Source organism: Protopterus annectens, chromosome 5.part1 (assembly GCF_019279795.1).
Source record: "Protopterus annectens isolate FY-2018-M chromosome 5.part1, PAN1.0, whole genome shotgun sequence".
NCBI classification, from domain to species: Eukaryota; Metazoa; Chordata; order Ceratodontiformes; family Protopteridae; genus Protopterus; species Protopterus annectens.
In genome coordinates this window covers 452,456,791-452,473,474 of record NC_056736.1, presented here as the reverse complement: position 1 = coordinate 452,473,474, position 16,684 = coordinate 452,456,791, and the positions used below count along the sequence as shown (strand labels likewise).

The 16,684-nt window shown below is 38.0% G+C and overlaps 1 protein-coding gene across 1 annotated transcript in view; it reads left to right on the top strand.

Moving 5' to 3' along the window:
* The window catches only part of CREG1 (cellular repressor of E1A stimulated genes 1), a 138,515-nt gene that overhangs the window by 44,095 nt on the left and 77,736 nt on the right, over positions 1–16,684 (top strand). Inside the window, exon 2 of the mRNA XM_044073102.1 lies at positions 7,088–7,207. Within this exon, the coding sequence (XP_043929037.1) occupies positions 7,088–7,207 (120 nt within the window). The remainder of the gene's footprint in view (positions 1–7,087; positions 7,208–16,684) is intronic.

The following is a 16,684-nucleotide window of genomic DNA, read 5'->3' as shown; positions in this document are numbered from 1 at the left end:
CGAGGGCATCTCTTGTGCACAGCCCTGTTCAGGTCACCCCTCAGATTTTCTATTGGATTTAGGTCTGGGCTCTGGCTGGGCCATTCCAAAACTTTAATTTTCTTCTGGTGAAGCCATTCTTTTGTTGATTTGTATGCATGCTTGGGGTCATTGTCATGTTGAAAGGTGAAATTCCTCTTCATCTTCAGCTTTCTAGCAGATGCCTGAAGGTTTTTGGCCAAATGTGACTGGTATTTGGAACTGTTCGTAAGTCCCTCCACCTTGACTAAAGCCCCAGTTCGAGCTGAAGAAAAGCAACCCCCAAATTATGATACTGCCACCACCATGCTTCTCCATGGGGATGGTGTTCTTTTGGTGATGCAAAGTGTTGTTTTTGCACCAGATGTTCCTTTTGGAATTGTGGCCAAAAAGTTCAACCTTGGTCTCATCAGACCATAACACATTTTCCCACATGCTTTTGGGAGACTTGATGTATTATTTTGCAAATTTTAGCTGGGTCTGGATGTTTTTCTGTGTAAGAAAAGGCTTCCGTCTTGCAACCCTACCCCATAGCCCAGACATATGGAGAATACGGGAGATTGTTGTCACATGTAGTACACAACCAGTACTTGCCAGAAATTCCTACAGCTCCTTCAGTGTTGCTGTAGGTCTCTTGGCACCCTCCCTGACCAGTTTTCATCTGGTCTTTTCATCAATTTTGGAGGGACGTCCAGTTCTTTGTAACATCACTTTTGGCCCATATTTTCTCCACTTTTTGATGACTCTCTTCACTGTGTTCCATGGTATATCCAATGCTTGTACCCTTTTCCTGACTGATATCTTTCTACGATGAGATCCATTTGATGCTTTGTAAGCTCTCTGTGAACCATGGCTTTTGCTGTAGCAGGCAACTGAGTAAATGTTAGGAAAATCCTACTAGGACAGCTGAACTTTATTTGGGGTTAATCGGAGTCTTTTTACTTGATGGCAGGTGTGTACCCAAGAAGACTGAATTCTGTAATTATTTCAAAAGGTGCTTCAACAAAGTATTAGTTTAAGGGTGTGCGCACTTATGCAGCCAGCTTATTGTACGTTTTTTATTTTTTATATTTTTTCCCCTAACAGATTTGTTTTTCAATTGAATTGTACAGGTTATAGGTCTCATTAAAGGTGGGAAAAGTTTACGTATATTCAAAGAGGAAATTGCTTATTAGTTAAAACAAACACAAAAGTGAAAAGAACCAAAGTATTTGCACAGTGTCTAAATAATACAGTATTACAATATATCTTAAAAAACATAGTGTTACATTAAACAAAATAAGGATCTTTGTCTAAAATAGTTTCTAGATTGGACCACATATATGAAAAGGATGTTCTAGTAGTTCTTGACTTACTAGTCAACATTTCTATACAACAGATTTTAGTAAGAATATTTTTGAATTGTGCAAATGAAGGTGTAAGTTCAGATTTCTTTCCTAGCTGCTGTTAACACAGACCATAAAAGAGGATATTTGATTCTTCTAATGTAGGAAAGAATTGGGAGTGTTGAATAAAACCAAAGATTTGGTCAAGAGGAATCTATCTGTAAAAAGTGCTTGAAGATTATTAATTTTTTTCCCAAAAGTTCTTTAAGGCTATACAATCATAGAACATGTGTGACCAGTTAGGTTTAGAATCTGATTTACATCTCCAGCATAATACCCATTCTTTGGTAATCAATTCTAATTTATGGGGTGTGAAAAAAGCTCTGTTCATAAATTTCCATGCATATATTCTCCACCTTGATGATGATGTAGTTAGTTTGGATGATTCCAAAATTAATTTTTTGTCTAATTCAGTGGGGATCGTATTATTGGTTGTGACAAAGTAAGTCCAGTAGTTATCAGGAATATTTTTTGTTTCTATATTAATTATTTTATATATGATTGATAGTTTACATTTAATAATTGTGTTTTGTTATATAAAAGAGGTGAAAATTTTTATTAATTTAGGAATTGGTGATCTTGAATTTTGTGGAAATGAATTAATTTTGCCAGACATAAAATTTCTAAGAGATTGAAATTGCAACCATTCAGAGATATTTAAGTCAAAGTTTATAATTAGATGTTCTAACGTAATTTATTATCCTGTAAGAATTGGAACCAAAATTTGATTTTTTTTTCCTTTAATGGGAAAATATTAGTCAAATTGCAAGAGACAGTGACGTCTTTTGTGTATGCAATAGGAAATAAAATGAATATCCAATATTTGTACATCATGTTTCTGTATATATAATTTTGAAAATCTTTTAACAAAAGTTTCATATAATGGGATATATTACTGGGAAGTATATTTAGAGAAAAATAATTTTTCAATATTTAAATGGGTTATTTAGAATTTAGAGTTAATTAGAATTGGTTCTTTCATTAGTGTCAAAACAAAGGACTTCTTGAAATTTCTTCCATTTCTCTGAATAACTCTCATTTAATAACAGTAGGAAAGTCGTAATTACTGATGAAATAGAGTATAATTCTAAGTCTGGAAGGCTTATATCACCAAAAGACCAATCCCTCATATGGTTTGCGATGGATATTCTAGATTTATTTGGTTGCCATAAAAATTTCAAAATCATTGTGTTGAATTCTTAAATTAATTTTTTCGGGGGAATTAATGAAGTAGATTGAGTTATGTAAAGAATCTTAAGGTAAATTTTTTAAATGAAATGATTTGTTGTGGTCTCATTTTTTTTATATCACAAAACCTGGCATTTTAACAGGGGTGTGTAAACATTTTATGTCCACTGTATATGAATTTCATTGTATAATCTTGTCATTATTTTTACTAGAGTTATGATGTGCAATAATCTTTTTTTATAGAATGGGCTTACTGTACATCAATACTCCTGATAGGAGAACGAGCATTCTCCATCAGGGTATTAATGTACAGGTGATGCCTGCTAACAAACGAGTCCACTGCTTCACGGCAGCCTAAGAAAATGAAATGGCCGCCATTATTTTAAACTCAGATTTTGTTGTTTAGCGAGTGTAAAATGTAAACAAAAAAGGTGTGTGTCTGTCTGTCTGTGTGTATGCATGCATGTCAGTGATAGTGAGTGAGCTGTTATTTTACACTCGCTAAGCATTGCTTTTGCTGTTTAGTGAGTATAAAATAAAAAATGAAAAAAAAAATTTAAATAAAGCGTGTATGAGAGTGTATGAGTGTAAGAGAGAGCGATCGATCAAGCAAAACAAACGTTTGTGTGTGTGTGTGTGTGTGTGTGTGTGTGTGTGTGTGTGTGTGTGTGTGTGCAACAGAGCGATCGATCAAAACAAACGTTTGTGTGTGTGTGTGTGTGTGTGTGTGTGTGCGCAACAGGGAGAGAGTGTGTAAAGTGTGAAAGTGATCGAAAGATCCCGTGGTAGTAGCATGTGTGAGAGAGAGTGAAGAGAGAATGATCTCTGCCAGCCCTTAGAGAATGAGCAGTTTGTATAATTGTTGTGTTTTACTTATTTATTTTTAAATACTATTTTTTTAGTATATTTTGGATGTAAAATGCTTCTTCCAACACCATTAACATATACTACAGCAAGTTTGAAACATTAGGCAGAGGAACTATTTTACATCACAAATATGTAAAAAAAAATACACAAATAAGTAAAACACAACAATCTTACAGAGAGACCATACTCTAAACAAGCAATAATGCCCTCCAGGGTGTGTGCTAATGTGTAATTAATGCCAGCCCAGGGGTGTAGAGGCCCTCCACCTGCAGCATCGGGCCTCACAACACCCCTGGGCAGACATTAATTACACATTAACACACACCCTGGAGAGCATTATTGCTTGCTTAGAGACGGGAGAAACCGATTGGAGAGCGAACGTTCTCCAGCAGGGTATTAATGTGGGTCTACTTTGACCCATCAAAATTACACTTCTTCGAATTTCACTTACCTGACTCCACTTCTATGACACATCATTAAATTAAAGCATGAACTGCCGAAATTCTTTCCCTGTGAAAGGAACCACTTGACCACCACCTAAAAACACCTCAACGGACCAAAACTAAACCCACCAAAGTGGAAGGGCATCGCTCCCCCACACCCCCACTACTTAAATATACCAACTCTGAGATTGCACTACACTGAAGAAAGGGCAAAGATCACCATGGTGGCCAAGTGGTTCCTTTCACAGGGAAAGGATTTCGACAGTCTGTGCTTTCGGTTTAATGATGTTTCGGAGAAGTGGAGTTAGGTGATTGAAGTTCGAAGAAGTGTAATTTCGATGGGGCAAAGTAGACCCATTAATGTACAAGTAATGCCCGCTGACAAACGAGTACACTGCTTCACAGCAGCTATCAAGCTGCTGTGGAGCTCGGACTGCAAAAAGAACTTACAGCTGCCATTATTTTTATGCTCACTAAGCAGTGGTTCTGCTGTTTAGCGAGCATAAATTGTAAAACAAAAAAAAAAGGAGATACTCTGTGTGTGTGTGTGTGTGTGTGTGTGTGTGTGTGTGTGTGTGTGTGTTTGTGTGTATGTGTGCACGCACGCGGGTGTGTGTACGTGTGTGTGTGCATGTGTGTTGTGAGAGAGAAAGCGAGAGGGATCTTGTGTGACTGAATGCGTGTATGAAAGTAGAAAAGACTGTGTGCATGAGAGAGATCCTGTGTGAGTGAGTGTATATGAAAACAAGGGAGCTTGTGTGTGAGAGACTGAGTGTGAAGACCGATATTGTGTGAGTGAATGTGTGTATGAAAGCAAAGAAGGCTGTGTGTGGATTTGTATATGTATGTGTGCGAAAGCAGAAGAGACTGTGTATGAGAGAGAGAGAATGGGCTCTATGTAAAATTATTTTTTCATTTGGTTTATTATTTCTAAGCGCTATATTATTTTTTATATATGTTTCATGTAAAATGCTTCCTCCCGACATCATTAACTTGTACTGTAGCAAGTTTGAAACATTAGGCGGAGGAACTACTTTACCTTAAAAATAAATAAAAAAATAATACAGTACTTAAAATAAATAAGCGAGTAAAACACAGTTTTGCAGAGAGTCCATTCTCTAAGTTCAATAATGCCCTCCAGGGTGTGTGTTAATGTCGAATTAACACCTTTCCAGGGCTGTAGAGGCCCTCCACCTGTGGCATTAGGCCTCATAACACCCCTGGGCGGGCGCTTATTGCACATTAACACACACCCTATTAGGCATTATTGCTTACATAATGACCTGCTGATTTTTATTGGACTGCTGACTTTGTCATCCCATTTGCATATTCTTTCCATTGCCAGGTCAGTCCTGAAAATAAGCCTTCGCCTAGTGTAGTTGTCCTTATTAGGAAAACAGAAATACAGAAATCGTTGAAGAAAACAAAGTATGAATTTGCTTGGAACAAAGCATGTTATTTGTTGATTTTATTTTTGTGTAAGCGGTTAACATATTTGTGTATAAGGCCTGAATGGTCAGAACTGATTCAAAGTTTTAACCCATATTCCATTAAATTAAAGGTGCAGCATCATGCTTAGTATTTTCAGCAAATTTTAGTGGGGAAGACAAATTTTGCAAGTCTTACTAAATGTTTTTTTTTTTTCGTATTGTTACCATCATTAAACTGCTGTGACAAGATTATAAAATAACAGGGATATTTTTTTGTGAGGTAATCATGGCTAAATTGGTATTGTCTTCTATAGATTCTAGAAATGGTTAAGTACGTAGGAGCCATTGAACTTCCATATAGATTTTATTATTTTATTTTGGTCCATTGCTATTTTGTATGGGATGATTCCCGGGCATGTAGCGAAAGAAGCATACTGGAAATTTACACAGTATTTCCGTTGATAGGTTACTACTGCTGCAGAATCCTAAGCTGAATGGGTTATATCCTGCACACGATATCATGGCCAGCTAACTTTTAATGCTTCAGTGCACCTTCCATGCACTCAGACAGTTAGTCAGCATGAGCTGAGCTGACTAAAAAGACAAGTTTGGGTGCCAAGCCTTTCAGAGCTTTCCTGCCACTGAAGAGATTGCTCATCTGTGGGTTTTCAAGGATCAGTGGCTTGTGCTGTCCCACTGCTGGGCAGATTGGTTCCTTTTGGCAAAAAAAACTTTCCATATGTTATTTTTAATAATTAAGTTTACATTCTTGTGCGGGAGAGTAATTTTTATTGTAGTAATGTGTCTTTATTAACTGTCACATGGCTTTGCTATACTTTTACATGGGAGCACACTAATGTATTTGTCAGTTTAAAAGTTGCTTTGAACATTTTAAAACCATTTTACTGTGTTTAAAATACTTTTGGGGCTGCTAATGTATTTTAGAGTGCTTTTTACTGTGTTTTTTGTGGGAGGAATGAATTTATACTGCTTTTGAAATCTTACTGGCTTGTGCTGCTTTGATTCCCCAGGAAGGAGACATCTTTTTCATCTTGACCATGCAACAAAGTACTGGTCCACAGTCCAGGCACAAAAAGAAAAAGTTGAGCAAACAACCTTTCCCATCACAGTAGGCTAGCGGTTTCCCTCCGCTGCAAGTGGATGACTATGCTGTGACCAAAGCTGACTCCTCAGACCACTCATCTTTTCCCCCTGGATTCTTGTGGTGTTGCCTGTGCAGCCACTGTGGACCAGGGAATAACCACATTTTCTGTGGCTGTTGGGGTCTCTATTGGACAAGGGAAAGCCAATTTTGTCAGTGCTAGGCGAAAAGGTAGAGAAGGTGCCCTTGTGCTTAACCAGAATGTTGGGCCCATCCTTAGGGAAACTTTTGCTGCCATTGAAAATCCTGTTTGCCTTAATTTTCCTGTTTTAAAACAAACAGAAAACTAAAAACTATTTCTTCTCCTGCTCCAGTTTCACTGAGAAGGACTAGTTTATTAAGTCTAGCTCAGGATCTTGTACGGGCTGTTGACTCTTCTTATGGTTTCATTTTGTCTCTTACAAGACTATTTACCTTGTTTTGTGTAATTTTAATGCAGAGAAAACTTATGGATACAAGACCGTGGCTGATGTGTGTATATAATTGTTCTTACTAAACTTGCAGTGAAGAATTGAAAGCATGTTTTTTTTTTTTCATGAAAGATCAACTGCAAATAAACCATAGTCGTCTGCTTTTGTCGTTATTTTTCTGTAGATAAATCCAGTAGCTTCTTTAACTGTGTCTCTAGCAGAGACTAATTATTGCAAGAAAAAAGGATATGATCCAGAAAATCCACTGTGCGCCCACATTATTCTCTCTGGAACTGTCACAAAGGTAAGCACATGATGACGTAACCTGAACTAATTTAGTTACTTCTACTGACTGCTGCTTGTCTATGTTTTATTTTACTTCCTTTGTGTTTTAATTGCTTCTAATGGGCATTTTCAAGTACAGCAGCTCAGTGCCTCTGGAGTCGTTCATCCCCACATGGCTGACCGTACATGTAGAAAATTCAGTAACTTGCCAAAAGTCACTTTAGTGTCTCTGGCTGGAATAACAGTGACCTCTTAGAATTCAGGCACATGCTAAAACTTTTGTATCATCTCTTCTGTCTGCCTTCATACTTGCTTGAATTACTAAGTGTCATATTTGAGTATCCATGGGAATTAGTGCAATGTTATCTTTAAAACATTGTACAGTTTTGAGTTTGAATCCCATCAGAATGCCAGTAGCATGTTGTTTAACCGAAAGATGGTAACATACTTGACTTACTCTGCTGGTTTATCCCTAAACGGGTGATGCTCTGGTAACATTTGTCCCTTCTGGTGAAACTGTAGTGCTAACTTGCATGTAAACAAAGGCTTGCACTCGATTATTTATTACACTGTTGTAGTTTATACTGGTTTCAGTCTGTTACATGTAATTGTATGCTGTTTAGACTTCATGCTGTTTAGACTTCGGTTAATTTAAAATTACACTTTTCTGGCATGTTGTAAGAGGTCAGCTGTGCGTTGCAGAGTTTTGGACTTGCAATTGTAACATTAGATACATTTTTTCAGAGTTTCTTGGCCTATGACATTAGTGGCCTGAAGTCTCAGCTGTTCTGTAAATGGCCACCAGTGTTTCATTACTGATGGAAATTTAATATCTGTAATAATTACAGACTGCAGTAATTCATGACTTCTTTGAACATGCAGCTTTGGCAGCTGCTGTCAGACTGGTAGTCTGGACTTGGAATTGAGATTCCTTTGGACATGATTTTTCCCAGTGCATGTGAACATTGCTGTGTGAGAGTGATCAGTTTCTGTTTACAATGTCAAAGAGCTTAAAAATGTAGCTCCAGTACCATCATTTCTTGGGTTAGTGCTGTAACTGTACTGAAACTTGCACACTTGTATTAGTCCATGGTGAGGAGGAGCTACACATACATGCAGTCAGTACACACTAGCACACATATATGCAGTCAGTACCTACTAGCACATAGCGCTCCAACACATATATGCAGTCAGTACATACTAGCACACAGCCCTCCAACATATATATGCAGTCAGTACATACTAGCACACAGCCCTCCAACACGTATATGCAGTCAGTACATACTAGCACACAGCCCTCCTTAGAAATGTTATTGTCCTTAAGTTTGTTAATTTTAGCACTGAAGACCTTTGAAGAGTTGCTGATTTCCTGAAATGTATTCAGGTTTAGCAGCGTTTTGCCCCAGCCAGCTGAATGACATTAAGGTATCACATAATTAGAACTTCCAGATATTTAAAGAAATGTTAACTTAGCATTCTGGACTAGCAATATGACAGCTGCTTCAAGGGTCTTGAGAACATGAGATGAGAAGAACGTTTGATGGTTTGTAATTATGCAAATGGTCATGAAATTATGCTGCTACTTGATTAAAATAAACTCAGTGTATATGTCTGTCTTTAATATAGTTGTGTTTTACTTGTTAAGGTACTGTTCTGAATTTTGCCCAACATGTGCACAAACTTCAGGAGTTGTCATCTTGTATATGTTCAGAACAGTGCACTTTCTCACTGTGAAAACTGTGGTGTTCCTGCAAGTTTTCACTGGTGGTCCCATCCCCCACCCTCAGCTTTGTAGTAGCTGTCAACAAGAGACTTACACTGGAAATTCCTAATTGTATAGTAGTAATAGCTGACTGACAGGTGCCATGATTTCTTTGAACCACAAAAACATTAGTCACTTGGCAGCATTTCCTCAAAGAAAAGTGCTCTGGTATTATTTTGTTTTCTTTTCTTTTGTAAGTTACATATATAAGTGATAAACCTGAGACCAGTTGCCATGATAGTTAGTCTTTGCAGTCAAGCACAAGGTACAAGGTTTAAACCTGACCTCTGGCTAATGCCTGCATAGAGTTTGCATGTTCACCCTGTATCTCTGTGGGGTTCTTCCCACCTCCCCAAAACATGCTGAATCTTTTTATCTCAAACTGACGCAAAAATAAATTTGCGGTTAGCAGCACAGACTTTAGATGGTGGCCTGTAGGGGGAAAAAGTTATATAGATCAACCAATTTTGGGCATCTGCTATGGTGATAGGAGAATACGGATGACAGACTGCATGTTGTGACAGGGCTAGCCACTCAATGGTGTAAAATATAGCTTTAGGTGATTCTGTCATGTTGACTAATGTTGCCAGATAGGTATCAGTATTAGCCAGTGATAAGTGGGATAAGGACCCAGCCTACTCCGACATATAAGAAGGGCCTATGCTAATGGTGGGTGGGGTGTATGCACCTGTATTGGCCAGCATGTACCCACCATGATTCATAGCAGCCTTGGGTCAGTAAGCTACTGACCGGCCAGCTGGTGTCCATTTGCTGACCTTGAACTACCTGGGATAGCTCTGTTGAGTGAAAGCTAAACGTAAAACCAATTATCCCGCCAAACGTGAACTGAGAATTGCTGCACTCAGTGTAGATTAATTGACAAGAAGGAGCTTGTAAGTTGATGACATGATGGTAAGAAGGAGGCTGAATGCCCTCTGTATGTAGGAGGCAAGATGAAAGGGCTGTGCAGCAAAGCCACTTGGTTTGGGGTCTAGTGCCTTCTTTTCAGGAGGAGGACATACTAGAAATGGTGTGGGATTTGTGGTGAGGGAGAGGTTTCAGAAGACGGTGAGGGATGTCATCAGAATTATTGACAAGACTCATGTCAGTCCGTTTCCAGTTTAAGGATAGACCACTGTTCATAATCTCAGCCTGTGCCCCACAGCAGGGTTGTAATAGTGAGAAAAAGATTGCATTCAGACAGCAGTTGCAGGACCTGCTAGATAAAGCAGGACATCAGGAATTGGTATTGATACAGGTGACTCAAATGCACATATTGGGACAGACAGAACAGGATATGATGACTGATTGGGTCTACATGGGTGGGGAAACAGGAATAAAGGAGAGGCCATTCTAGACTTCTGTCTGCCAAATCATTTGTTGGTAGCCAACATGTGGTTCATCAAGTGAGACAGTCACAAGATAACATACAAGAGTACCCAACATGCAACTTTGGTAGACATCCTCCTAGTGAGGAAAGGGAAGGGGGAATTAGAATCAGCAATTGCAATGTTATCCCCAGTGAAACAACTGGTCCTCAGCATAAACCACTGCTTTCATAATCAGCTACAATCAGTGGTCAGAGAAGGCTCTAAGGTCAACAGAGACCAGGCTGAAGACCTGGAAGTTGAATGGAGAGAAACCACAGCAGTTCATGGCATTACTCAGGGCACTAGCCACAAGAGGAAATAGTTGGAGTTGAAGAAGAAGAATGGCACCTCAAAATAGCATGTGTTAGGACTACAAACAGATATGCGGCCGAGCCAGGTATGGAAACAAGGTACATAAGGAGAGCTGGTTGTGGAATACAGAAGTCCAAGAAGTCAAGGAAGTCATCAAAAGAAAGGAGTGCAGGAAGAAGTGGGAGATAGAAAAGATGGGCCAGGGGAGAAGGTAATAATGATTGACTAACAGAGGCTAAGAAAAAGGACTTGCAATAGCAAAAACAAGACAACAGAGACAGTTTACCAGCTTCTGAAAAGTGACTCATTTTCTGTCAGGTTGCGGGGCAAAAGCAGAAAGTTAAAGAAGATAGTCAGGCACGCTTCATAAGGGATGCTAGCAACAAATTGCTCACCAGTCCATAGGCCATCAAAGGTAGATGGAAGGAGTACTTCCAGCAGCTTCTGAATGAAGAAAACCCCACAGAAGCTGTAGGCCCCAGACATAGCCTTTGATGAGAGAGGAGGAGCAGCCGACCCAGAAAAAGCTAGAACAGCACTAAGGAAAATGAAGTCAGGGAAAGCAGCAGGATCAGATGTGGTCACTGCAGATATGTCAAAGGGGGACATTCACAACTGTGGGCAAAACAGAGCTATCAAACTCCTGTCACACTGCATTAAAGTTTTGGAGAGGGTGATTAATTTCAACTACTCTTCGCATTTGTTTGTTAAGGTGGGAAATTAGCAGTTCTGATTCAGATCACAGTGCAGCACAACTGGTGTGACCAATATTACCATATGGTACAGAAGTCTGGGCAGTAAAGGCAGCGCGGTTGAGGAAGCTAGAGGTGATGAAGATGAAGTACCTGAAACTGGTGGTAGGATGCACGTTGTGGAACAGATGAAGAAATGGAGACATAAGTGCAGAAACCAAAGTAGCTCTAATTGTAGAAAAGGTCAATGAGAATAGATTACAGTAGTTTGGGCACATGTGCAGAAAAGCAGAAGATGATCTGGTGAAGAAGATTGGGACAGGCAGGAAGAAGGCAAAAGGAAATGAGGGCATCTGGCAAAGAGGTGGATGGATTGTGTGAGAGAACACACAGTCAGGCATGAATGTCGAAGAAGGTAGGAGAGTGGCATTGAATAGAGATGGCAACAGTTGACACCACACCCTGACCCCATGTAGAAAATGGGGAAAAAGGGGATTCATCATGATGATGATTATGATGATGATGATGATGCTGATATGTAAGTGATAAGTTTCACAGAACTTTTCACGTTGGCTTGCTTGCATCCACTGATACAGCATGTTGCTAGAGAGGAGATTCTACGCCAGACAGTATGCAAATAAATAGAACTTGAAATAGACCTTCCATCATAGAAAAGAAATGTTGAAACTGATAATTATGCTAAAGTAGTGACGGGTACCACAGTAATTACATTTCAGAGTTCAAACAGAACTTCGACAGAGATAAGCAGTAGCAAAATGGACATTCGCTGTAAGTAATGGTAGTGTAATAACAGTTACTTTGCATTTATCATTAATATTAATGGGGGTGATGTTCTATGAAACCCAAGACAAAGTCACTTCTGTTTTCTTGCTTTCTAACAATTTGTATGCAGATGTGTGTTTATTTTTATTCAATACTACAGTGCTAAATGCAGCTTTTTGGGATTATTTTAAAATGAGCAAAAATGTCATAGCTCTATTTATGAAAATGTTTTCCATCCATCATGTAAATTAAAATGCACTGCACAAAGCAGTAGTAAGCAGTGTTACTGTCACTGTGTACTGCACAGACAGAAGACCAGGAGTAACCATGACAGTGCTGCTTTATAGTAATGCTTTACATTTAATACAGTCTCTGTTTGCCCTTTTATGCAACCGTTCTCATTGAGTATCTCGGAATAGTGCATGTTATTACAGACTAGCACTCCTTGGCTAAGTGTTTTGTTGAACACTGCAGTGTCGTATTGTGGTTGCAGCATTCATTTTAAACTTCTGCTGTATTGGTTTCTCATTTTTGTAAAATATAAAAAAAAGGTACAGCTCTACTTGGAAAGTTATGTGTCCTCATCCAATATGCATTGATCTCAGGGCTACTATATTAAGCGTGTAGTTGAATTCTACAAAATGAATTCAGTTTCTGCAGATAAAGAAGGGTTAAACTGAGCAGTGCATAAAGTATTTAGTAAGATGCATAGACAGTGAGTATAAAATAGACAAGGAGAGTTTCACACCTCATAATAGCAGATGATAAATTTTATACTTATATTATTTATAGAAGAAGTAAGGGGAGGATAGAAGTGGTTAGGTACCTAGGTACAGGAGAATAAGAAGGTTTAAATGGTGAGGGTCTCATTTATGGGAAGAGATGATTAGAGGTGGAAAAGAAGATTGAAGGAGGGATAAGTAAATTTAAATGGTGAAGGTCTTATTTATGGAAGGAATGAGAAAGGGTAGAAAACAAGTCAGGGGTTAATGATTGAAATGCAACTTTAAGCAGATGAGTAAGGTTAAGGAATGGAGGGTATGGGATGTTTGACCCCGTAATGAAAACATTAAAACAGTCAAAACGCAGATCTAAACAGTATGAAGATAAACAATCAAATATTACCCAAGTAAAAATTCAACAAATAAAAAAAAAAATGTAACTCAAAATATATAAGCTACTTTCAGTACCAGAACTAACACTACAAATTGAATACAAGTTAAATGTAAAAATGTAACACTTAAACAGAAAAATAAAATAATGGAATGAAAACATCCTGTCTTACAAAAAATAGACATAATTACCAGAGTTAATAATCAGCTTGTACTACAATTATGGACTGCAAAGCACTGTTCATTACTTCTAAAGTAGAGATGCATTGTAATAGAGTAAAAATAATAAACATTTGCATATAAAAAGTTAAATGATATAACAAATTCCTATGAAAAAATCATGATTGAAATATTAAGCAATAAAATGCTTTTATAAACTTTCAGAACTTTTTTTTTATGTAATTGAGTTTAAATGGTCCAGGATCAAACTGTCCACTAACTATTTCCATAGACAACAATTGTAAATTTAAACATGAAAATGTATACAGTTGCATTGGGGTCGAATCATCTAGGGTCAAACTGTCCTACTTCCGGAATGTAAGTTTTAATAGGCTGTGATATAAGGAAATAGCTTAGGTTGGGTGATTGTTGAAGTAACATATGCAGGTAGTGGATTTAGTTATGTCTTTTTTGAGATTCTGTTCAGTTCTGTTCAGTGATCAATCAAATGATGTCTGTCCAGACAAATATTCAAAAAATATAGTTGAAAGTTTCACTGAATAACGGAACATTTTTTTTTTGTTTTTTTTTTTGCAGGGGGCAAGCCCCACCTCCTGCACCCCACACATGAGAGGAGAACTGCACACCCACAATGCATAACCTTTGTACTTTTGTCTGTCAGACATATCTCTTTTGAAAACTTCTCACGTTCCCCTGAACTCAAGAGTATTTCATAAGCTCTTTGCTATTAACTAAAAAGGATCCTTAGAGCTTAGATGCTAGCATAGAGAAGATGTGATCACTTTGATGGAGTTTTATGAGTGGAGTCTTGGGGGGGGGGGGCAGAAGAGGGTAAAGTGTATTGGTTGCTTTCTAAAGCAAGTGTAAGCAGCAAACCCTTGAAGTTGGGTATGTCCTCCTTACTAGATTCAGTACCAAATTGTGTAGTTTTGATGCAAAAAGTGTGATGTTTTTGCATTTAATTTGGTTAAGAACAGCCCCTTGAAATGGGTCTTGGAGCTAAAAACTCCTGCAGTGATGTCATGAAAGTCTGAACCCGTAATAACTCCTGCAGTGATATCATGAAAGTGGGAACCCATAATATCTTTCTACCTAAGTTAATGTATAGTCTGCTGTACTTGTGTGCTTAATGCATTAGAGTTTCATATTTCTTAGAAAGACAAGTTGTCATCTGGGTCTTTCAGGTGAAACACCTTTTATTGAAAATTGGCATATGCAAAGATGTATAATTGAAGCCACAACGTAAGTAAGAATCTGCCCTTCTAAAGAGCTAAGTTGTTTTTCTTACCCACAGCGCTTTGCACATGTATGTAAACAGTTGCCCAGTAGCTACCATAAAATAATGTTGTGGGTGTGGTCATATAAAAACGGAGTAAACACTGTAGTATTGTTTGTTTGTTTATTTTTTAGTTTCACTCTTCATTTTTCATTTGCAACTTTAACATGAGTGTAGCTGGAAATAATTTTGTAAAATAGAAATGCTTCAGAAAGTTACCAGTATCCTCCTAAATGCCTTAATTGGTAGTTTGATTTTTCTAAATGAAAGATTGCTGGCAAGAAACTGGATTTATTATTAAAGGTTTATTAAGTATGTAAACTAGAGGAAGGTAACATCTTTGCTGAATGAGCAGCCAGCTGACTTTTGACATAACAGAACAGTAATGATCTCTGAGGTGCAAGAGTAACAAATCAGCAGACAGTATTGGGTGCATTTTGTAAGGTTTGTAGATTTTGTGGGAGGTAGGTGCTATAGGTGGGTATCCATATTCAAGTTGGAGAACCATCTGCAAGACCTAGTTGATAACTTGTCTTTCTGGGAAATAACAAACTCTTAACTGATGAGTATTCATTCGGGAGATAAGTACTGTTTTTTTTTATTTATTTATTTAATTATTTATGCATGCCCAAAGCAGAATATTAATAGTAGTAGTAATAGTATTTTTTATTTGGTATACCTTCATTTTGTTGAAAGGCAGTTGTACGATCGCACTACTGTGCGACTTTAAATCACGAAACTCAACATGTCCCTGAAACAAAATGTCAAAAATGATAATCTGGAAAGCCAGATTCGACCATTTTCGAACTTCAGGTCAACAGTGAATGTTATGAGACATTTCCAAATGTCTCCAAACATCGTTATGTAGGGGGGAAAACCCCCTTGCACCCCCCACACACCCACTACTTTAATATACAAACTTCAAGATCACACTACAGTAAGGGAAGTGTTCATTTCCCAAGCCCTGCTATAGTGCGATCTACAACTGGAATGCCGAATTCAGATGAGCGACTGCCAATGTGCATTCGCTCATTTGAATTCGCAACAGTGGCAGTTGACCTTTCTGAAATCTTGAGGTTGTACTTTCATACTTTGGTACATCGTACAACTTCCTTCCAATGAAATGAAGGTAAACCTTTTATTTAGTTGTTTGAAGGTGATGCTAGATGTTATTTTTTTTTTTAATCCAAGTCATATGCTTCAGTAACAGAAGTTATTGGGAGTTTCTAGTATAGTGTTTTCTTTTATGTGACATTTAGGCAGTATGGACACACTGTGTTGTGTCAAAGATTATATGGTTTGTTGGTGTTTAGCAGTAAGTGATTCTCTTGTAGCTCAGACAAGGGCTCTTCACTTCATGTTCTATCACAGTGCCGTGTTTTGTTTGTGTAAGTTATTAATGTAGTATTAGGAGGAAGATTTGTAAGATGTTGGTTAAAAATAAAGAGAACAGAACAGGAGCCAACTAGAACCTTGGGTCACTCCCTGCTTAAGTGGTGAGTATTCTGAATGAAAGGATTTCTTATTGTTAAGGTAGTTTTTAAACCAGTTTGTTGTTATGGGGTTGAGGCTGTCATTTATAAGAGTTGTATGAAAAAAGAATGATCATTGAAATCAATTGCCTTTTTTAGGTCTATAAAGTAGAGCCATCAAGATTGCGTTTGTCCGTATTAAGTAAAATGTGATTAATAAGGGTCCATACTACAGTAATGGTGCTCCTACCTGACCAAATAAATGTTGTTGGCGAGAAGGCATAGACTACTTTTTTTTTCAAGTAGCTGTAAGTAGACAAATTTTCAAGTTTTATGCCTAATGCAGGGTGTACTGAGATGGGTCAGAAGTCAGTTGAGGGTTGGGCTTTGGATTGTTTTGGATGTGGTACCAGGAGCTTTTTCTTCTAGAGTGATGGGATGATATTTTGGCACAGCGGGAGGCTGTATATGTGATTGGGAAGGTTGTAATAGGTGTTTTCTGCACATATATAAACCCTGGATATAGATTATTTGCAA